Here is a 23,383-nt window from a genome sequence, read left to right as displayed (position 1 = left end):
AAGGTTAAGGCGCTCAGGGCTCTTTAGCTTGGAGAAACGGCGGCTGAGGGGTGACATGATCGAGGTTTATAAGATGATGCATGGGATAGAGCAGGTCGAGAAAGACGTTCTTTTCTCCCTTTCTCACAAGACAAGAACTCGTGGGCACTCCATGAAATTGCTGAGCGGTCGGGTTAGAACGGATAAAAGGAAGTCCTTCTTCACCCAAAGAGTGATGAACACATGGAATTCACTGCCACAGGATGTGTTGGCGGCTACAAGCATGGACAGCTACAAGAGGGAATTATAGAATCATAGAATGTGAGAGTTGGAAGGAACCTTGCAGGTCATCTAGTCCAACCCCCTGCACTCTGCAGGAGCACAGCCGAAAGAGAACCCTACGACATACCCGAAAGATGGCCGTCCAACCTCTGCTTGAAAATGTCCAGCGAAGGAGCGTCCACCCCCTCCCGAGGCAGACTGTTCCACTGCTCAACCACTCTGACAGGAAGTTTCTCCAGATATTTAGCCGGTAACGATTCCCTTGTAATTCCCACCCATTAGACCTAGTCTTGCAATCCGGAGCAAGAGAGAATAGATCTGCTCCATCTTCTACATGACAGCCCTTCAAATACTTGAAGGCGGCAATCATGTCCCCTCTAAGCCTTCTCTTTCCCAGGCTAAACAGACCCAACTCTTTCAGCCTTTCCTCCTAAGACCTGGATCCCAACCCTCTTACCATCCTGGTTGCCCTCTTCTGGACACGCTCGAGCTTGTCAACATCCTTCCTCAAATGTGGTGCCCAGAACTGGACACAGGACTCCAGGTGAGGCCTGACCATAGCAGAATATGGATAATATAGCAGAATTGGATAAACATCTGGAGCAGAGGTCCATCTGTGGCTATTAGCCACAAGGTGTAGATAGGAACTCTCAGTCTGGGGCAAGGGATGTTCTGTATCCTTGGTGCTTAGGGGGTGGGGGGCAACAGTGAGAGGGCTTCTGGTGTCCTGGCCCCACTGCTGGACCTCCTGATGGCCCCTGGTATTTCTGGCCACTGTGTGACACAGAGTGTTGGACTGGGTGGGCCATTGGCCTGATCCAACATTGGCTTCTCTGAAGTTCTTATATTCCTCTCTGCCTGCCCTGCCTCTCTCCAGTAACCACTTCCTGTCCCGCCTCTCTCTGAGGATACAAGGACGGCTCAACTATCGGCTGGGCTCCCGAGGTATACTTGATCCCGCCCCCTCCATCCCAAGGTTTGCACTGGGAAGTGTTCAGAAAACTCAGTTCCTGCTGATCCACACAGGTGGGGTGAGACTCAGGTGCACACATCATGAAGCCAGCCCCGGCCTGAGTTATATTTATAAAAACATTTGCTCTTTAATTCCTGTTTCCCGCCTTGCTGCTGACACTCTTCCAAGGACACCGTCTACGGAGAACTGCGCACAAACGTCTTCCGGGTGTTCCCTCGGGAAGGGAGAGATAAAAAGGGAGGAGGGGGAGCATCAAGACGGAGCCGGTCCCGGGGGCTCTTCTTCATCAGAGTCGAACTCCACATTCTCGTCTTTGACCCACTTCCCGGAGCCGTCTTGGATCCATCCGGAGCTACAGGGGGAAGGAACGAAAGACAGAAGAGGCGGTTGGTTGATCCGGGTGTAACTGATCCTTGTTCTCTATCTATCTGTCCAGTCGATGTCTCTCCACCCTTCCTCTGTGAAGCGTATACAGAGCTTCCTTCTCTCATTTTACTTTAACAACAACCCTGTGGGTTAGGCCAGGGAGGGATGGGGGGGGGGAGAGAGAGCGCGCTTGTGTGCATGACTAGCCCCAAATCAGGCAGGATACGCACAGGAATATGAATCTGCCTTCTAATGAATGATCAGACCCTCAGTCCATCAAGGTCAGTCTTGTCTACTCAGACTGGCAGCCGCTCTCCAGGGTCTCAGGCTGAGAGGTCTTTCCCATCACCTCCTGCCTGGTCCTTTAAGCAGGGATGCCCGGGATTGAACCTGGGGCCTCCTGCATGCCAAGCAGAAGCTCTGCCACTGAGCCATGGCCCCTCCCCTTAGCAGCTCTCCAGGGTCTCAGGTGGAGGTCTTTCACAACACCTACTGCCAGACATTTTAACTGGAGATGCCGGGGATTGAACCTGGGACCTCCTGCATGCCAAGCAGAAGCTCTGCCACTGAGCCATGGCCCCTCCCCTTAGCAGCTCTCCAGGGTCTCAGGCGGAGGCCTTTATCATCACCTCCTGCCTGGTCCTTTTTAACTGGAGATGCCGGGGATTGAACCTGGGACCTCCTGCATGCCAAGCAGAGGCTCTTCCACTGAGCCACTGCTGGAAAGGAGGAACTCCCTTGATTCTAATCCACCCACACTGCCACCCGGCCGATTCTCTGCTCTTCACACCCAACTACGGCTGCCCGTCTACCTTTTCAGCCGCAGATAATGTTCGAGGGCCTGCCGCTTCTCCGGAGCAAGGTCTTCAGGCTGGGAGGCAGGCATCGGCGTGGAAGAGGACTTCCCTTTGTGCCTCTTCTTGGACCTCGGAGACGCTTCTTTCTGCAGGCCTGGGATGGAGAGAGCAGATGGTGGAGAGAGGCCGGCTTTTCACTGCGACAGCACAGCCTGCGCGGGTTCCTCCTGGAGCGGAGTGATATTCCAAACACGGTGCCGCCAATACCCTTGGCGCCTCTCCAGTCCCTGTGCAAAAGTCCAGAGAGGTTTCCTCCTGCCGCCCCATTTCCCCGTTTGAGCCAGTTTGGTGTGGTGATGAAGTGCGCAGACGCTAATCTGGGAGAACCGGGTTTGATTCCCCACTCCTCCACACGCAGCCAGCTGGGTGACCTTGGGTCAGTCACAAGTTCTCTCTGAGCTGTTCTCTCAAGGGCAGTCCTCAAAAGAGCTCTCTCAGCCCCACCGACCTCACAGGGTGTCTGTTGTGGGGAGGGGAAGGGAAAGGAGTTTGTAAGCCGCTCTGAGACTCCTTTGGGTAGTGAAGGGTGGGGTATAAATCCAATCTCTTCTTCTAGTTTGGGGATGAGCCAAGGGACAGAGCCACAGGTTTCCGTTTATTGGTCCTCGTCCCCTCTCCTCGAGGTTTCCCCCTCTGAATCTGAAGGTAAGTTCTCAGAGAACCAACATGTAGCTTAGAGCTAGTAAGGGTGACTTCTTTTACTTTAGTTCTCTGAGTTCCTTTACCTAATTTAGTGACGTTATCTTTTTATAGATAAATACATATTTGTCTGGCTGCTTTTATCTACCTCTGCTAATTTTGAATCTCAATTCCTAACAACATCCCTGGTAGAAGTGGTGGTAACATGGCAGAACTAGAGAAAGGACATTTCTTCCTTCTTGCTAGAGCCAGTTTGGTGATGTGGTTAAGTGTGTGGATTCTAATCTGGGAGGACCGGGTTTGATTCCTCACGCCTCTGCATGCAGCTGCTGGTGTGACCTTGGGTCAGTCACAAGTTCTCTCAGAGCTATTCTCTCAAGGGCAGTCCTCGAAAGAGCTCTCTCAGCCCCCACCTACCTCATAGGGTGTCTGTTGTGGGGAGGGGAAGGGGAAGGAGATTGTAAACCGCTCTGAGACTTCTTCGGGTAGTGAAGGGCAAGGTATAAACCCAGTCAGCATCATCATCATCATCATCATCATAATCTCCTCCTCCTCCTCTTCTTCTTCTCCTTCTCCTCTTTGCCTCCCAAGACCCCGCGCCCCCATCTCCCTGTGCTCAGCTCCTCCTGACCTGAAACAAGCCTTTCTTTCATCCACCTCCTCCCTCCCTCTGCAACAAAAACAATAAAGTGTACCGACAGTCATCAGATGGACCCAGGGCCGGCTCACTCACTAGCAAGCCCCGTGCAGCCTTGCCACCGGCTCCCGGGGGCTGGGGAGGCGGGGGGGGGAGAGAGAAGGCTGCACAGGGCTTGGATCTCTGAGGTCCAAGCCCCGTGCAGCCTTGCCACCGGCTCCCGGGGGCTGGGGAGGCGGGGGGGGGGGGGGGGAGAAGGGATCCTTGCCTAGGGTGCAAAATAAGCTGGGGCCGGCCCTGGATCATGGACCACTCTCCATCTGCCAGTCTTGCAAATGCTCTGCTGGGGATTCTTAGGAAGGGGACTGAAAAAAGATCAGCCAGTATCATATTGCCCCTGTCTAAATCAATAGTGCAGCCTCATTTGGAGTACTGGGTACAGTTCTGGTCACCACACCTCAGAAAAGATATTCCTGCACTGGAGAAGTTGCCGCAAAGGGCAACTAGAATGATGAAGGGGATGGAACGCCAGTTTGGTGTAGTGGTTAAGTGTGCGGACTCTAATCTGGGAGAACCAGGATTGATTCCCCACTCCTCCACTTGCAACTTGAGAGCCTTCTTCTCTGCGTAGTGACCCTGGACTTCCTTGGTGGGCTCCCATCCAAATATTAACCAGGGCCGACCCTGCTTAGCTTCCAAGTCCTGACAAGATCAGGGTAGCCTTGGGCCACCCAGCTTACAGCACTCCACAATTCGCAATGGTTTGTTTTATAATGCCAAGGCAGAAAGGTGCATTCAGTCTTCCAAGAGCTTTAAAAGCCCAACGGACCTTCAGCCAAAAGCAGGAACGTCAGACAGGCATGTTGCTCAGAACGACTGAGCAAAAGATGGATTTTTGAGGAGAAGGACAAGGAGCCGTCCCTTGGAAGGGGGGCTCTCTGAGGCTGCATGACAGACGAGTGATGGCGCGGGGGGGGGGGCTTGGCTCGTCACACTGACTACAGTTTGGTGTCGTGGTTAAGTGTGCGGACTCTAATCTGGGAGAACCGGGTTTGATTCCCCACTCCTCCACTTGCACCTGCTGATGTGACCTTGGGTCAGTCACAAGCTCTGGCACAGCTGTCCTTGAAAAAGGGCAGTCTGTGTCAGAGCTCTCTCAGCCCCACCCACCTCACAGGGTGTCTGTTGTGGGGAGGGGAAGGGAAAGGAGTTTGTAAGCCACTCTGAGACTCCAAGTGAAGGGCGGGGTATAAATCCAATCTCCTCCTCCTCCTCCACCTGCTGATGTGGCCTTGGGTCAGTCACAAGCTCTGGCACAGCTGTTCTGGAAAAAGAGCAGTTTCTGTCAGAGCTCTCTCAGCCCCACCCACCTCACAGGGTGTCTGTTGTGGGGAGGGGGAGGGAAAGGAGCTTGTAAGCCGCTCTGAGACACCTTTGGGTAGTGAAGGGTGGGTTATAAATCCAATCTCTTCTTCTTCCCTATGAAGAAAGGCAAAAGAGGTTAAGGGCTCTTTAGCTTGGAGAAACGACGGCTGACGGGGTGACGTGAGAGCGGTTTACAGAATTATGCCTGGGAGAGAGAAGGAAAAGAAAGAGGTACTTTTCTCCCTTTCTCGCCATACAAGAGCTCGTGGGCACTCCATGAAATTGCTGAGTGGTCGGGTTAGGATGGATAAAAGGAAGTCCTTCTTCACCCAAAGAGTGATGAACACGTGGAATTCACTGCCACAGGAGGTGGCGGCGGCTACAAGCATGGGTGGCTTCAAGAGGGAACTGGATAAACATATGGAGGCCCATCAGTGGCTCTTAGCCATAAGGTATTAGATGGAACACTCTGTCTGGGGCAGTGATGCTCTGCCTTCCTGGTGCTTGGGGGGCAACAGTGGGGGGGCTTCTGGAGTACTGGCCCCACTGCTGGACCTCCTGATGGCACCTGGTACTTTGGGCCGCTGTGTGACACAAGAGTGTTGGACTGGATGGGCCACTGGCCTGACCCAACACTGGCTTCTCATGTTTTTAAGAGCAGAGGTCTTTTAAGAGCAGAGGTTTTTAAGAGCAAGGTCTAGGTGGAAAAATCTGTTTGGGGCAGTGATGCTCTGTCTTGTTGGTGCTTGGGGGGAGGCAACAGTGGGAGGGCTTCTGGAGTTCTGGCCCCACTGCTGGACCTCCTGATGGCACCTGCTACTTTGGGCCGCTGTGTGACACAGAGTGTTGGACTGGATGGGCCACTGGCCAGTCTGGCCTGATCCAAGATGGCTTCTTTTATGTTCTAACATGAAGAAACCTATGTATTTATTTATTTTATACCCTTGCCTTTCTTCACCATGGGGACACATAGTGTCCCGTGTCATTTTCCTCTCCTCCCTGTTGTCTTCACAACAACCCCGTGAGGTAGGTGGAGAGTGTGTGACTGGCCCAAGGTCACCCAACGAGCTCCCATGGCACAAGTGGGAATTTGAACCTGGATCTCCCAGATACTAGTTCGACACTCTCAACCGCTACACCACACTGGCTCTCAAACGGACCAAGAAAATGGCTGGATCTTGTTCGGCACCGAATCCTGGCCCCTGCCGGGCAGGTGGCATTCCCTCCGCCCCGGCCTATCCCAACACCCCTTTCACCTGCGGCTGTGTGAGCAGATCCAGGGAGATGCGCGCTGGGAGTGGCGTCCACCCCGATGGGTCCGTCTCTGTCCATCTGTGTCGCACTGCTGGGTTTGCACAGCTCTGCCCTCTCTGTGGCTCTGATGTCAGGACCGGCCCTTGAACAGCCCGAGCCAGGGTCATTTGCGGCAGGCCTGTCCCAAACAATACATCAGATCAGATTACATAAGAACATAAGAGACGCCAATGTTGGATCAGGCCAAAGGCCCATCCAGTCCAACACTCTGTGTCACACAGGGGCCAGAAATACCAGGTGCCACCAGGAGGTCCAGCAGTGAGGCCAGGACACTAGAAGCCCCCCCACTGTTGACCCCCCCCCAAGCACCAAGAAGACAGAGCATCACTTGGCCCAGAGTCCCTATCGATACCTTGTGGCTAATAGCCACTGATGGACCTCTGCTCCATATGCTTATCTAATTCCCTTTTGAAGCCGTCCATCTGTGTAAATGGATTAAAAATATATGCAAATGTTTGAAACTGACAATTTTACTAGTCTGATATAAGCGAAGACTTGTGAGTTACTCAAATTGTAGAACAAGTTTAATTTGGATGTGTTACTGTGTTGACTGTACCTTGGTGATTTATGATGAATTCTATTGTTGTCTGTTTGTCTGTTTGTGTGTTTACTTGAAAATCAATAAATATATATTTGTTTAAAAAGATCAAAGGGAGCTGCAGTCACGTCACCATGGAGACAGCAGCAGCATCCCTATACCTCACAAGGGCAACAGAGACAATTTAAATATTTGTTAACACATTTATATCCTGTCTTTCCTGGTGGCTCGCACTGGGCTATTCTGCATTCTCGCTTCTAAGTTCCTGTTTCTTCCTTGTCGTTGTTCTGTTCCACACGTGTTTTCCTTCCTCCGGTGGTTGATTTGATATTACACTGATTTATGTCCAGTATAAAAACCTGCAGTTCAAATCTGCAGGGAGAGACGCCTGACATACAAGGATGTAATACTGAATCTATTCGGAACAGAAACACTCCTCCCCCCAAGAAACAGGAACTTAATAGCGAGTTGAATGAGAACGTGGAAAAGAGAAGAGGAAGAAGAAGAGATTGGATTTATACCCCGCCCTTCACTACCCTAAGAAGTCTCAGAGCAGCTTACAAACTCCTTTCCCTTCCCCTCCCCACAACAGACACCCTGTGAGGTAGGTGGGGCTGAGAGAGCTCTGACAGAAACGGCTGTTTTTCAAGAACAGCTCTTGTCAGAACTACGGCTTGCCCAAGGTCATCCAGCAGGTGCAAGTGGAGCAGTGGGGAATCAAACCCAGCTCTCCCAGATTAGAGTCTGCGCACTTTAACCACTACACCAAACTGGCTCTCTAGTTAGAGGGGTTAGAGCAGTTCCTCAGGGGAACAGGCTCCCTCGGGAGGAGGTGGTGGGCTCTCCTTCTCTGGAGGTTTTCAAGCAGAGGCTATATGGCCATCGGACAGCCATGCGGATTCTGTGAACTTAGGCAGATCATGAGAGGGAGGGCGGGAAGGGCTGCCTTAGTGCTTAGTAGGGTTCCCAAATCCCCCCGGGGGGCAGAATTCCCCCCGGTTTCGAGCCCCGATTCCCGCTCCCACGGAATCGGGGCCCGGGGGAAACCCCACCCCCGCGTGTGCGTCACCCGGAAGTGACATCGCACGCTGGGGGCGGGGCGACGCCATTTGAGGGGAAAACAAAACTCTTTGTTTTCCCCACAAATGGCATGGCCCCGCCCAGAGTGTGACGTCACTTCCAGTGTCACTCTGGAAGCGCGCGTGCGCTTACGTCCCCGGCCGGCTCCCGGAGCGACAGGATGCTCCCCCGCCGGTAAGATTTTTCTATTTGGCAACCCTAGTGCTTAGTTCTCGTGGCCCTTTCTTACACATCACTTTGGGGTCAGGAGCAATGCTCCCTCTAAGCTGTGGAGTCTTGTGAGCAAAAATTCTACTTTGTGAGCTACTGGCATTAAAGTTGTAAGCGAGTGTCATGATCTGGGCTGTGCCACCAGAGACCTACTAGGCCCAGAGAGCCTGGCTAGCAGTAGGTGAGGCTGGGCCTACAACTCCCAGAAGCCCCTTAGAGGTTTTGGAGCCAAAATGGACCAATAGGAAAAGAGGAGGGCTTGGAATAAAAGATCTGGAGCAGCAGGAAAAGCTGTTCTTCTTCCCAGAGGGCAGAGCCAGAAGGGACTGAGGCTGCTGTGGGGAAGAGACCCTCATCCTGAGGGAAGGGTGAGTAGTCTAGTGCCACTTGGAATAGTGAGCTAGGGACAGTATATATTTAGACGCGTTAGGGCATTTGATTTCTTTTCTTTTCACTCACTTACTGTTATTATTCTGCACCTTGTTGTTTGACCTCCTATAAAATAAACCTTTTCCTTGTTTCACTCTGCCTGGTCCTCACGCCTGTTATTCGGCCTAAAGGGAGGTCTGAAGGCCTTGGGAGGGGGCTCCGGGCCTTCTCAAGGGAACCTAAATCCAGAGTGGTGGCAGCGTCAGGTGACCACCCCACCTGAGCCGTGACAGCGAGCGATTTGGCTACTGCATAAATTAGTTTGCTCTGGAGCCCTCCTTCCTGAACGAAGACAAAAATATCTGAGCTGGAGGCTAAAAAACTGTGAGCCCGCTCACACGAACTCAGCTTAGGGGGAACACTGGTCAGGAGGCAGTTCGGCTGGGGATCCTGGAGGTTTTTTGTCATCTTCCGGTCATGGAGCTATGGCCGTGGGGGGGGGAGGTATTTGTGAATTTCCTGCATTGTGTAGGGGACTGGACTAGATAACCCTGGAGATCCCTTCCGACTCTATGATTCTATGTGGAAGGAGACGGTCCTTCAATTATGTGGGTTCCAGGTCACGGAGGGCTTTAACCAGAACCTTGAAATGAACTGAACCTGGAAACAGACTCGCTGCCAATAATACTTAGCATTTACATGTTTAGCACAAGTAGTGGGCCATACACATGACTGTCTGTAATCCTTCCAACAGCCCCGTAAATTAGCCCAGATTTATTGGTCCCATAATGCAGATGGAAGGACTAAAGCTAAGTGGCTGTACAGCTCCCATAAACGGACCTCTTGCTAAGCTCTCCCGATAGGGGTACATCCAAGAGAGTTACCTGTTCCGTCGACAGCAGCTGTTATAGGGCGCAGTTTTCAGCAAAGCATTCTGGGTGATTTTCTTGGTCTGCAGGAGTAAAGGAGCGGGGCCTGGAGCAGCCTAGGGAAAGGAAAGGGTGGGGTTGCTAATTCCGAAGAAGACAGAGTCAGGATTCAAAATGATCTAGATAGGCTGGAACAGTGGGCGGAGACAAATAAAATGCATTTCAGTAGAGATAAGTGCAAAGTCCTACACTTAGATACAAAAAATCAAAGGCACAGATATAGAACGGGAGGGACTTGGCTTGACAGCGGCACCTGTGAAAGGGCTCTAGGTGTTCTGGTTGATCACAAGCTAAACATGAGCCTGCAGTGTGATGTGGCTGCGAAGAAAGCGAGTGCAATCTTAGGATGTGTTAACAGAAGCCTTGTGTCCAGATCAAGGGAGGTGGTCGTTCCGCTCGATTCTGCTATGGTCAGGCCTCACCTGGAGTCCTGTGTCCAGTTTTGGGCACCACATTTGAGGGAGGAGGTTGACAAGCTCGAGCGTGTCCAGAAGAGGGCAACTAGGATGGTGAGAGGGTTGGAATCCGTCTTAGGAGGAAAGGCTGAAAGAGTCGGGTCTGTTTAGCCTGGGAAAGAGAAGGCTTAGAGGGGACACGATTGCCGTCTTCAAGTATCCGAAGGGCTGTCATGTAGAAGATGGAGCGGATATATTCTCTCTTGCTCTGGATCACAAGACTAGATCACATGGGTGGGAATGACAAGGGAGTCGTTACAGGCTAAATATTGGGAGAGACTTCCTGAGTGTAAGAGTGGTTGAGCAGTAGAACAGTCTGCCTCGGGAGGTGGTGGATGCTCCTTCGCTGGACGTTTTCAAGAGGAGGTTGGATGACCCTCTTTCGGGTATGTTGTAGGGCTATCTTTCGGCTCTGCTCCTGCAGAGTGCAGGGGGTTGGACTAGATGTCCTGCAAGGTCCCTTCCAACTCTAACATTCTATGGTTCTATGAAATACAGTGGCCACGATCTAGCACGGAAATTAATCCCACTGAAACGCCTCCACTCCGTACGAGACAAATGGGGCCGATTCCACAAAAGCAAACCGGCACGTGAACTTGGCGGCCCTTCTGGGCACAGAGCGGAGCAGGAAGTCACAGCGGCACGAGTGTCACGGACTTCCTGGTCCCATCTGAAAGCTGCCATTTGGATGGGACGGTTTTACTCGTCCGCCTTGGTGGGGTAGAGTGCGTTTACTTGGCACAGGTGGGGTGGGGATTTTTGCCCTGAACAGGAAACAGGAAGTGCCAGCCAAAGCACACTGGGATCAGGACCACTGGCAGGAAACATAGAAGGAACACAGGAAAGGACCACAGAGCTTAGGTGGACTGGATCTGGGGGAAGCTACACAACAAGTGAATTCCGAGTGAAGGAGGTAGGAGAAGAAGAGATTGGATTTATACCCCATGGCCCTTCACTACCCGAAGGAGTCTCAGAGCAGCTGACAATCTCCTTTCCCTTCCCCTCCCCACAACAGACACCCTGTGAGGTAGGCAGGGCTGAGAGAGCTCTGAGAGAACTTGTGACTGACCCAAAGTCACACCAGCAGCTGCAAGTGGAGGAGTGGAGAATCAAACCCGGCTCTCCCAGATTAGAGTCCGTGCTCCTCACCATTAACATCAAACTGCAAGATGCCTCTGTCGCCTGGTCCTTTTTAAAACTGGAGATGCCAGGGATTGAGCCTGGGACCTTCTGCATGCCAAGCAGATGCTCTGCCACTGAGCCACAGCCCCTCTTTACAGCTCTCCAGAGTCTCAGGTGGAGGTCTTTCCCATCACCCACTGCCTGGTCCTTTTAAGTGGAGATGCTGCTGGGGATTGAATCTGAGACCATCTGCCTGCCAAGCAGAGGCTCTGCCACTGAGCCACAGCCCCTCTTTACATGTCTCCAGGGTCTCAGGCTGAGGTCTTTCCCATCACCTCCTGCCTGGTCCTTTTTAAAACTGGAGATGCCGGGGATTGAACCTGGGACCTCCTGCATGCCAAGCAGAGGCTCTGCCACTGAGCTACAGCTCCTTCCTCTTGCCCTTCTGACTGTTACTCAGCCGGGGAATGTAGAGGAGCATCAGGAGGCTCCCGAATGTAGAGGAGCATCAGGAGGCTCCCAAGACCCACCTGGGCGCCTGTTTCCTCAACCCGGAGATACGCCTGCTGCTGGCGTTTCTGTACTTCGTCCTCGAGGGAACGTTTCTTTCCGTAGAACTTCTGCAAGCCTAGCAGAAAAAAAAGAGAGAGGAGGAGAGAGAAAGACGCTGGAGCAGAACGCCGGATCCCACACCGCCCTGGGTTCAAACCTCTGCTCAGCCAAGGACTCTGCGGTTCACCCTCAGAAAGACGAGTTGCTGTCAGGGTACTTAGGTCACACCACACAGGGCTTCATAAGAAGATAGCTGTTTATTAGTGGTTCCAGTACTGAAGAACACGTGTACAGATTGTGTCAGGAATAGCCGTCAGTATAAGGGCCTCTGACTTATACGCTCAAGTGGTTAAGATGCTGAACTGCGGGCTGTGGAAGGTCGGTAGTTCAGCAGTTTGAGACCCGAGTGTGCCGCATGACGGAGTGAGCTCCTGTCTCTAGTTCCAGCTCCTGCCAACCTAGCAGTTCGAAAGCAAGAAATGGCAAGGAGATAAATAGGCACCACTTCGGTGGGAAGGGAACAGCATTCCGTGCGCCTTGGTGTTTAGTCATGCCGGCCACATGACCACGGAAATGTCTTCGGACAGCGCTGGCTCTTCGGCTTTGAAATGGAGACGAGCACCGCAACCCTAGAGTCGGACTCAACTGGCTTTCGCGCAGGGGAACCTTTACCTTTTATAAGGGCCTCTGACTTATAGTAGAATCAAACATCCCCCCTGTGAGGACAAGCCAATGGTTATAGTTTGCCCGCGCAGGCGAAAGCAAGCGGGCAAGTGAGCGAAGCGTAAAAACCGTTAACATTCCCAGCCGAGTAAACTGCAGCTGGAGACAGCAAGGTCAAGCATGAGAGAGCACACGCAAGCAGGACAGGGAAGAGCTGAGAACAAGGAGGAAGGCACCCCTCCACGTCCCAGATCTATGACAGGGCTACCTGACAATTGCCCTCTGTGCTCCGCGTGGGCGCAGGCCTCGAGAAGACTTACTGGCAAGGTGCTTCTTTCCCGACCGATGGACGGTGAGCATGTCCAGAGTATCAAACACGGGCCTGTGGAAGCACACGGTGCAGGCGTATCTGCAAGGAGGGGGAAACAGCAAAGGGAATGTGACTCAGACGCCACGCACTGACAGAACGCGGGGACCCCGTGACGCCAGTGAGATGCACAGCCACAACAGCGCATTTAGATTCCCCTCCCTATCAAGCACATCTTTTGAAAGCCGCGAAGATATCATGGAGCTGTCTCAGCGGTCGGCCAAGCTGCGTCACGTGTGAGCCAGCTCACAGTTTTTAAGCCCCCAGCTCACACATTTTTTTGCCTTCGCTCAGGAAGGGATGGCTAGAGATGTAAAATTTCTGGAAGTTTTGAAGCTCGGAAACCCCCCCAGGGGAAAAACGGAAATTTTCGGGGAAAATTGGAAAAAAAATGCTACATTAGCACTTCTTTTTTCTTTTCCACATTGAAAGTCATTCTGTTACTTTAGGAACATAAAATATGATTATGGACATTTTTTCTTGGCATGAGATTATCACAACAAGCCTATTAAAAGTAGAGTGTATCCCAACAATGATTACAAACAGAATACCCACCCACGTGCAAAAACAAAACTGAAACCTTTTCCTTTTCTTGTGACAATAGCCCCTCCTAAAGGAAGAAATGCATCTTGTTCTTGCATTGGAGAGTTCAGTTTGTAACCTAGGACTTGCTTGTCCTCAGTGCACAGAAATTAGATCAATCTGATACCATACGTATTTTTTAGAAATTATTTGGAAAATATTTAATTGCAATAATTGTTTGGATACACTATATTTTTAATATGCTAGTTGTGATAATTTCATGCCAAGTAGAAATTATCCACAGTCATATCTTATGTTCCTAAAGTAACAGAATGACTTTCAATCTAGAAAAGAGAAAAGAAATGCTAATGTAGCATTTTTTTCAATTTTCCCGAAAATTTCCGTCCCCCCCCCCCAAAAAAAAATGGAAAAAAACCCGGGTTTTTTTTCCGAGCTTCAAAATTTCTGGAAATTTTACATCTCTATTCTGGAGCCATCCTCCCTGGGCTAAGACAAAAATATGTGAGCTGGAGGCTAAAAATCTGTGAGCTAGCTCACACTAACTCAGCTTAGAGGGAACACTGTTCAGGGCCCTCCAGGTGCGGATCGCTACGGCAGCGCTGCTGACTCTCTGCCTGCATCTGTCTGTGCTTAACGAGCAACCGAGATCGGGTCCGCCCCCCCCCCGCTCTGACCTGCCGTCTCTCAGGAGCAAGGCTTCGTCCTCCGCGATGTAATGAGCCAGAAGATCAGCCACTCTTCTTTTCTGGAAGAAAAGAATAGAAAAGTGACACTTAGACCGCAGCTGGCAAGAACGTGCAAACCTCCTCAAGAACATTATCGAAGGCTTTCATGGCCGGAGTTCATTAGTTGCTGTAGATCTTCCGGGCTGTGTGGCCGTGGTCTTGGCATTGTAGGACCTGACGTTTCGCCAGTAGCTGTGACTGGCATCCTCAGAGGTGTAACACAGAAAGATGGAATCCTCTCTGTGTCGAGGTGAGAAGAAAAATGGTAGGCAGGTAATTTATAAGGGCTGAGTCATTGTCTTGTAGGAGTTCCCCAGGCTATGGACATGCTAATGGAGGAGCTTTCCTGAGGAGGTTCTTTTGTTTCCCGAGGAGGTTCCCTGCTTCCTGAGGAGGTCGTTGAAATTCTAATCTTATCTGTAGTGCTATTGCCTGATGTAGAGCCTTTTTGTGTTTTTCAGGACAAATCAGCAATGGCTGAACATAGCCTAACTCAAACAGGACACAGTATTTTGTTCCAAGACACTGAAAGGTTGGACAACACTTTCAATTCCCATGTCAGATTACACAGGGAGGTCACTGAAATTCACAAACATAAACATAATTTCAACAGGAAAGAAGAGAGTTTAACAATAAATAGGACATGGCTTCCTTGTTGAGCATTGCCAGTTTGCTGTAGTGATGAGGAACGTGGATTCTAATCTGGGAGAACCGGGTTTGATTCCCCACTCCTCTACTCGCAGCTGCTGGATGACCTTGGGCAAGCCATAGTTCTGTCAGAGCTGTTCTCTCAAGAGCAGTTTCTGTCCGAGCTCTCTCAGCCCCACCTACCTCACAGGGTGTCTGTTGTGGGGAGGGGAAGGGAAAGGAGATTGTAAACTGCTCTGAGACTCCTTTGGGTAGTGAAGGGCAGGGTATAAATCCAATCTCCTCCTCCTCCTCCTCCTCCTCTTCCCCCCCCCCCCCGGAACTAGTGACTGTGAAGCTGACAAGGTACTGTCTGAATATCTGAACAGAATATAAACCTGCACTTTGACGTATTGCTTGGGTGAAACCAGTTTTTGATAATATTTGACACTAATATTTATATAACATAGATTGTTTTTTAAAAAGCACAAAATTGATCTACCTTACACATCTATTATGCAAAGTGTTATATACTTCTGCATACCTTCCTAACACTGTGACCCTCAGTTTTTGTATTTCCCACCCGGACAATGGCAACCCTAGGTTTCCAAAAGAAAGCTAATGTGGTGTAAGTGGTTAAGAAGCAATTGGGGTCAGGATGCAATTGTTCTCCAGACCAGAGGCTCCTGGAGGGCTCTTCCTCCTCTTCTCCGCATAGAGCAGGGGTCACTCGGGGTATGGGGGGAGGCAGGGACAGAGTAACCATGAAGCAGAGGAAGCAGGTGCTTAGGGCTCCAGGGCCAAAAGGGGGCACCACAAAGTTGGGAAAAGGGTGGGGGGAAAAAACCCACAAATGAAGATTTGTAAAAAAAAATTGTTTGATAAAACGAGTGCACACTGATCACGGTGCACCCTAGGGTTATCTTCTATTTTTTGTTGGCGAGGTGCAGTGTCATAGGCTATGACACCAAGATTGGGGGCACCAAGACTGGTCAGTGCTTAGGGCACCAGTGAGCCTTAATCCACTCCTGCGGGGATGAGGGCTTTGTGAATATCCTGCGTTGTCCAGGGGGTTGGACTAGATGGCCTTGGGGGGTCCCTTCCATGATTCTATAAGAGGGCCAGGCTAGTATCTGGGAGGCCCAGGTTCAAATCCCAAGGAAGCTCGCTGGGTGCCCTCGGGCCAGTCACGCCTTCTCAGCCTAGTCTACCTCGCAGGGCTGCTGTGAGGATGAAAGGGAGGAGAGGGTTGGGAATTTCCTGGAGATTTGGGGCTGGAGACTGGGGAAGGAAGGGGCTTCAGCCAGAGTGTCTCCCAGGGAAACTGACCTCTGCAGTGCAGGGATCAGTTGCAATCCCGGGAGATCTCCAGGCCCCACCTTGAGATGGGCAGCCCTGGAGGAAAAAAAGCTCCTACTGGGCCCTGGGACCTTCTGAAAGCACCAAACGGTGCAACGGCAGCCCCCTTAACCCTCTGCCACTCACCTTGAGCACATTGAGCTGGCTGGAATCGTCTCCCTCCCTCTTGAACGACATCCCGCCTGCCCGCCTGCTTGCCCTGCGGGTTGTGCCAGTCCTCAAAGGACTACGACTCCCGGCATGCCCCTTGCCGCCCAGCCCCTTCCAACCACCAATCAGGCCGCACACACTACATTTCCCAGCGTGCCTTTGGGGTGGATGGCCACAGTGCTGCGTTCCCCAGCAAGGTCTTGACGGCGTCTCCCAGAGCCAGGACTCTGTTTCCCAGTGTGCTTCGCGGCCAGTAGCGCGACCAATAACCTACCAGAATCTGCCCTCTGTTGATCTTAAAGGGGCCTGACCGGACTCAAAGAAGAACTTGCCCTAGAACGAAGTTTGAGTGTTCAGTGGCCCCTTTAAGACCATGTGCGGGGGAAGCTTATGCGCAGAACTAAACTGCGTTGATCTTAAAGGGGCCTCTGGAATCTAGCAGAGGGGTTGTTTACCAGGTTGGGAAATACCGGGAGACTGGGGGAAAAAGTTTTTTTGGGGAGGGGGGTGGGAGATAGATTTTTATTTTAAGAAACTTTTCAACATACATACAGTTTGTTACAAATTACCTGTATCTTCCAAATTACAAATACATGGAGAAAAGTAAAAACCAAATACATCTACATATTCTAGTAATTTAGCCCTCTAACAACATAAAAGGCAAAGGTAAAGGTTTCCCCCTTGCTCGAAAGCCAGTCGCATCCGACTTTAGGGGCGCGGTGGTGCTCGTCTCCGTTTCCAAGCCGAAGAGCCCGCGCTGTCCGAAGACGTCTCCGTGCTCAATGTGGCCGGTGTGGTGACTAGACGCCGAGGCGGCGCACGGAACGCTGTTACAACATAACCGATACTGAACCACAAATCTACCAATTTTGAACAGCACTAATTCATAAAATTAACAATCTACTATTAACCATTCTTGGAGCTGCGGTGGCTCGAGTGGTTAAGACGCTGAACTGCAGGCTGTGGAAGGTCGGTAGTTCAGCAGTTCGAGACCTGAGTGTGCCGCATGATGGAGCGAGCTCCCGTCTCTAGTTCCAGCTCCTGCCAACCTAGCAGTTCGAAAGCAAGAAATTGCAAGTAGATAAGTAGGTACCGCTTCGGTGGGAAGGGAACAGCGTTCCGTGCGTCATGCCGGCCACACGACCACGGAAACGTCTTCAGACAGCGCTGGCTCTTCGGCTTTGAAACGGAGATGAGCACCGCAACCCTAGAGTCGGACTCGACTGGCTTTCGAGCAAGGGAACCTTTTATTCATACAATTAACAATTTACTAGTTTAACCCTTCTACAGATTAAACATGTTTAACAAATTAATCCATTTAACGATGAAGTTTATGCTTAATGAATGGCGATTGGAGGGGGTGGAGGGCGGGGTTTGGGGAGCCCTCCACAGCAGCCATTTCCTCCAGGGGAACCGATTTTGGCTACCTGGACACCCAACTGTAACAGCAGGGGATCTTCAGGCGCCACCTGGAGGTTGGCAACCATAGACTCGGCCCAAGAGGCGCTCTTTTGGCATTTTGCGAACGTGGACCACGCCCACTGCCCCTTGGACTACAATTCCCAGCATGCCTTTGGGGGCGTTTCCCCCAATTAGGGTCATAAGACAACTTCTCCGCGCCCCCTCGTCTTGGCACAGACCGTCTGCCCTGAACAGAAGTTGGGGGGCTCCCCTGTGCTGGCTTCTCAGGTAACCCCCCCCCCCAAACCCGGACCGCAACCCACACGATACCAATAAAAGATATTTTGTGGGTTTTATCTCTCCTGCGCTCTTTCCCCTTTAAAAACATCCAGGAGTTTATTTTTGTGTGTGTGCCGGTCGGGACTACGACTCCCGTCATCCTTTGCGAGAGGGCGGTGTGCACGGTGGGACATGTAGTTTCGCCGCCGTTGTTTTCCCCCCTTCCCCCGGCGGGGATCTGAGCGAGCGCTCGGCGGCGCGTCTGCATTTGCAAACCGCCTTTCCGTCGGAGGCGGTCGGAGAGAGAGAACTCCTCGCGTGGGAAGGGTTCCGCGAGCAGAGGGGCGGGTGGCTCGGCGCGACACGCGGACTACAACTCCCGCGAGCCTCTGCGCGAGGGCGGGGCGCGAGTCGGCTGGGTGCTGTGGAACTGTCTAGCAGAGAATCGCAGCAGTTGGGTTCTGTGTCGGGTCCAACGACTAGATTCTTTTTTTTTGCGCAGAGGGTGTGTGTGTGTGTGTGTGTTAGGCTGGCTTTGCAGGAGAATTTCCTGTTCTGGCTTTGGAGGGGAGAAAGGGGGGTCCTGGCACAGGGAAGAGAGGGGGATCCTTTGGGGTCCACCCCTGACGTCATAGACGGGGAAAGCCCCCTGGCTGGACTTTCCTTTTTGGACAGGGGCAGTCAGGGGTCAGGGTTTAGGTCAGGGAGGTTCGGGGTGTGGGGGAGAGAACTTGGGGGGGGGGCTTGCAAAGAAGGAGGCGGCCCTAGAGATGGGCACCTGCAATGGTGGCAGAAGTGGGATCACCCCGTAGAGCCACCTTCCCGCCCTCAAGGTAAAGGTGGGGGGCACGGCAGCTTTTAAAGGGGGAGATGTCCTCCCCTTCCAAGCAAGGCACCCCCGGTGGGGCGGGCCTCCTGCAAGGGAGCAAGACCCGATCCTACGGCAGCCTGGTCAAGTCCCTGAGCTCTCCTGCGCGGGAGCGGCGGATCGAGCATCGCCTGGAGCCCGGGGACACCTTGCCGGGGCTGGCGGTGAAGTATGGGGTCACGGTGAGTCTCTTGGGGCGGCCGTCAGTGCTCCCTCTAAGCGGTGGAGTCTTGTGAGCAAAAATTCTACCTTGTGAGCTCCAGGCGTTAAGGTTGTGAGCGAGCGATTTGGCTGCGGCATAAATGAGTTTGCTCTGGAGCCATCCCTTCCTGAGCTAAGGCAAAAATGCATGAGCTGTAAGCTAAAAAACTGTGACCTTAGCTCACACTAACTCAGCTTAGAGGGAACACTGGTGGCCCTGCTATTCAAAGTGGGGGTGTTGCGGATGGGGGTGGTGGTCTTCGGGCTGGCTACGAGCCAGGGGGACTGAATCGAGCAGCTGTGCATTAAAGAGGTAGTATTATATGTGAAACCTTTACCTTTTTATTATATGTGTTAGAGGCATAGGCATGGGACGCTGGAATTTGGGGGGAAGAACTGACCAGGGCAAAATGAGATTCAATACATGACTTCCAGGGCAGAGTTACTTCTGGCTTGGAGCCCCTGCACCTATTTGACCTCTTCAGTGCTGGAGCGTGACCCCAGGATGCGTTGAAATGTAGTTGCTTCATGTATACCCCACGTTTCTCCCCACAAGGTGGCGCCTCTTCTTCACAACAGCCCCGGGAGGTGGGTTGCGGTGAAACCTTGTGACTGCCCCAAAGTCACCCAGCCACGCTTCCGTGGCAGGGGGGGGGATTCGAACCCGGTTCTCCCAGTTCCTAGTTTTGACGCTTGAACCACTACACCACGATGGCTCAGAAGATGGCGGTGCCCTTGGGCTTGTGCAGAGATCCTTGTTTGCTGTAACCTTCTGGGCTTTAAACATTCGACCCTTTCTCGATAAAAGTTTTGACCTTTCACGGAGTTCGTTCCACAAGGAAGATGAATGTCGACAGAGTCCGTGGGATCACAACAGTTTGGACTATCTGACAATTTGCAGGTAAAACGAGCTTGAACAAGTTGCCAAAAGGAGGCATGTTACAAAAGCACGTGAGACCGAAGTCAGCGATAACTTTTGGAAACGCCTCATCGGCCTTGCGCAATCTGTTCCCGGTCGTTAGGTAGCTTGTCCTGATGTCTGTTTCTCTTTTCCTTCTGAAAAAGCTATGCTTGGATGCCAGCAATGTCGGAGCGTTCGCTCTCTTTTTCCTCTCTTGTCAGAACAGGGACTTCTGTCTCTCTCTGTTACCTAGCAAAGCCAAACCTTGCCAGTACCATTGCGTTTAAAATGATTTCGTGGCTGTTTTTAGGAACGATCACTCGGCAGTGTTTGAGGTTGTAATTTTGTGGTTGGTTCAGGATTGGGGAAAGGGGGTGTTTCTCCTGGCTAGGCATAGTTAACTTGCCAAATTCACTAGCAGAGGTCGTACCACTGGCCTGGAGGTGAACAAGGTTTCACAAACAAAGAGAAATGACTGCTAGATTTGAGTTCTGTAACACCTTAGAGTCCAGGTGGGCAGCCTTGTTGGTCTGCAACAGAAGAACAAATTTTGAGTCCAGTATGAGGTTTCGTAGAGACATCTGCCTATATATACATGAACTGTTAACTTCCACTTCAGTGTATCTGAGGAAGTGTGTGTTTACACAAAAGCTCATACCTGGAATAAACCTTTGTTGGTCTTCAAGGTGCCGCTGGACTCAAAATCTGTTCTACCTTAGAGGTGACAAAACCAAAATAGGACCCACTGTAAGTAGGAAATACCAAAAATCAGTAAATACCGTGCTACAGACGATTATAAAATATCTCAAATAATTATATATTTTTTGTTTTATATTTTTACAATTTACTCACCATATATTATTTATCATATAAGCCTTAATACAAAACATCTAAGCATCGTCCCTTAATATATCACAAAAGATCTTGCACAACCCCTTTATTAATATCAGTCCTCCTTAATTATACAAAAGTTTTAAGAGAGAGGGCTCCTTTAAGTATTTTGAATAAGTGCTCAGTCTTCTTCCAACATCGGTCCAAATATCCTTCCGTTTCAGTGTCTTTATTAATATCAGTCCTCCTTAATTATACAAAAGTTTTAAGAGGGAGGACTCCTTTAAATCTATTTTGAATAAGTGCTCAGTCTTCCTCCAACAGAGGTTCCAGATATCCTTCTGTTTCAGTGTCTTCCTCAGGGAGTTCAACAGATATTTCCAAGCACAAGGTTGCCAAATACTAACATAAAAGGTAGCAAAAACAGAATAGGTTACAATACTAGCAGTCTCATTGTGGACAGAGTCTCAAGAAAGTGAAAAGTTCTTACCCTTTAAGACTAACAAACTTTATTTATCGTCAGAGCTGTGTTTCGTGAAAGCTTATGCTAGAATAAAGTTTGTTAGTTTTAAAGGTGCCACTGGGCTTTTTGACAATTTTGCAGCAACAGACTAACACTTTGACTCTCGAAAACTCATACTGCAAAAAATTCTAATTGGTCTCTAAAGTGCTACTGGACTCAAATTGAGCTGTTCCGCCGCAGACTGGCTAACCCTTCCAAAACTTTCTTGAAAGAGAAATGAAAAAGTCTCAGGGCACCTGTTTGGTGTAGTGCTTGAGTGCGCGGACTCTAATACGGGTGAACCGGGTTTGATTCCCCACGCCTCCACATGCAGCTGCTGGGTGACCTTGGGCAAGCCATAGTTCTGTCAGAGCTGTTCTTGAAAGAGCAGTCCTCGAAAGAGCTTCCTCAGCCCCACCTCCCTGACAGGGTGTCTGTTGTGGGGAGGGGAAGGGAAAGGAGATTGTTAGCCGCTCTGAGACTCCTTCGGTAGTAGTGAAGAAAGGGGTATAAATCCAATCTCTTCTCAAAGTTTGGTGTAGTGGTTAAGTGCGCAGACTCTAATCCGTTAGAACCGAGTTTGATTCCCCACGCCTTCACATGCAGCTGCTGGGGGACCTTGGACAAGCCATAGTTCTGTTGGAGCTGTTCTTGAAAGAGCAGTCCTCGAAAGTGCTCTCTCAGCCCCATCCACTTCACAGGGTGTGTCTGTTGTGGGGAGGGGAAGGGAAAGGAGTTTGTAAGCCGCTCTGAGACTCCCTTGGGTAGACGGGCAATGTTACCTCTAAGCTGTGGGTTCTTGTGAGCAAAAATTCTACTTTGTGAGCCACTGGCATTAAAGTGGTGAGCGAGCGATTTGGCTACTGCCTAAATTAGTTTGCTCTGGAGCCCTCCTTCCTGAGCGAAGACAAAAATGTGTGAGCTGGAGGCTAAAAAACTGTGAGCTAGCTCACACGAACTCAGCTTAGAGGGAACACTGGTGACGGGTGAGGTATAAATCCAATCTCCTCCTCCTTTTCCTTCTCTAGCTCTACTTATTAATATAATAGGGTGGTATGTAGGGTTAGCAACCTCCAGGTAGCGCTTGGAAATGTTTTGCTGTTACGATTTATCTCCAGGCGACAGAGATAATTTCTCTTGGAGAACATGGCCGCTCTGGAGGCCCCTCCCCTCCCCAAGCCCCGCCCTCTCCCTGATCCACCCCCCAAAGTCTCCAGGAGCTACCTGACCCACAGTCGGGCAATCCTAGCAGTATGTTCTTTAAACCCTGTACTTGTGCAGTTCAACCTCGAGTCCACCGGCGCACTGAATCTGTACTGAACTATGTCACATGAATGCATCTCCACGCTTGGTTATGCTTCACATGCTTGCAGCCACGAGGGCTGAACATGCGCTTTTGAATAAAACCCCACCTAAAATCGAGTTTCGGAAAGGAAACTCTGTCGTCCCCCCCCCCCCCCGCCCTCCCCGGCCACCTTGCTGACGGTCCCCCCCGTTTCGATTCCGTTCCAGACGGAGCAGATCAAGAGGGCCAACCGGCTGTACACCAACGACTCCATCTTCCTGAAGAAGTCGCTGTACATCCCCGTCCCGGTGGAGCCCAAGGGGCTGGCCAACGGCCTGAACCTGGAGGAGGAAGAGGAAAAGGCAGAGGAAGAGGAGGCCGGGGGCACCCAGCCCGAGACCCCCAAGCACCAGAAGGCCCAGCGGAAGAACGGGTCCTCGGCCTCCGCCCCCAGGCACGACCTCTCGGCCGCCGATTTCCTCTTCAAGCTGGACTCTGAGATCCGACGCTCCAAGCAGGTCGCCGCCAAGAAGCTACGGCAAGGAGAGGCCGCGTGAGTCTCCCTCCGCCTTTCCCGCGGCTCCTAGGCTCACGTGTGTTTCCTTATTTGTCATACCCTGCCTTTTCTCCCCAGCGGGGATCCCAAGGGCCTTGCAACAGTCTCCTGTCCTCCCTTGAACACGGAGCTTGGGGGGGGGGGGGGGACCTTTAAGACCAACAAAGTTTAAATCTGGGTATAACCTTTCATGTGCCGGCACACTTCCTCAGACACACTGAAATGGAAGTTAACGGTTTTTATATATAGGCAGATGCCTCTATGCTAATCTGCTGTTCACCCGTGTAGAGACATCTGCCTATGAACTGTGATGTCCCCAGGGGTCATTTCCTGCGGGAGCGCACCGGAGCGAAGCTCCGGCAGTAAGGAGCCCAGGGGGCGGGCACATGCAACAAGCCCCGCCCCCTGCTCCCAGCAGCCCTCAGTCGGGCCACCGAGGAGCAAGAAGCAGCCCCGTA

The 23,383-nt window shown here is 51.4% G+C and overlaps 2 protein-coding genes across 2 annotated transcripts in view; one reads left to right on the top strand and one right to left on the bottom strand.

The window, feature by feature from the left end:
- Positions 1-1,318: 1,318 nt before the first annotated feature.
- Positions 1,319-16,172, bottom strand: SCNM1 (sodium channel modifier 1). The gene is made up of 8 exons (XM_015424511.1): positions 16,078-16,172; positions 13,915-13,985; positions 12,651-12,739; positions 11,646-11,743; positions 9,494-9,594; positions 6,355-6,530; positions 2,413-2,551; positions 1,319-1,586 (listed from the first exon to the last, which is right to left on the bottom strand). Exons 1-8 carry the CDS (start codon positions 16,126-16,128, stop codon positions 1,487-1,489), a joined length of 825 nt encoding a protein of 274 aa, XP_015279997.1. The 5' UTR covers positions 16,129-16,172; the 3' UTR covers positions 1,319-1,486.
- A 2,342-nt stretch (positions 16,173-18,514) lies between these two features.
- Positions 18,515-23,383, top strand: part of LYSMD1 (LysM, putative peptidoglycan-binding, domain containing 1) — a 9,261-nt gene continuing 4,392 nt past the window's right edge. The window contains exons 1-2 of the mRNA XM_015424502.1: positions 18,515-18,831; positions 22,597-22,922. Of these exons, the coding sequence (XP_015279988.1) occupies positions 18,652-18,831; positions 22,597-22,922 (506 nt within the window). The 5' untranslated portion in view covers positions 18,515-18,651. The remainder of the gene's footprint in view (positions 18,832-22,596; positions 22,923-23,383) is intronic.

The sequence above is a fragment of the Gekko japonicus genome, unplaced genomic scaffold (assembly GCF_001447785.1).
Source record: "Gekko japonicus isolate JY-2015 unplaced genomic scaffold, Gekko_japonicus_V1.1 scaffold142, whole genome shotgun sequence".
NCBI lineage: Eukaryota > Metazoa > Chordata > Lepidosauria > Squamata > Gekkonidae > Gekko > Gekko japonicus.
The sequence above is the reverse complement of the archived record's forward strand: the minus strand, read 5'-3'. Positions and strand labels throughout refer to the sequence as shown.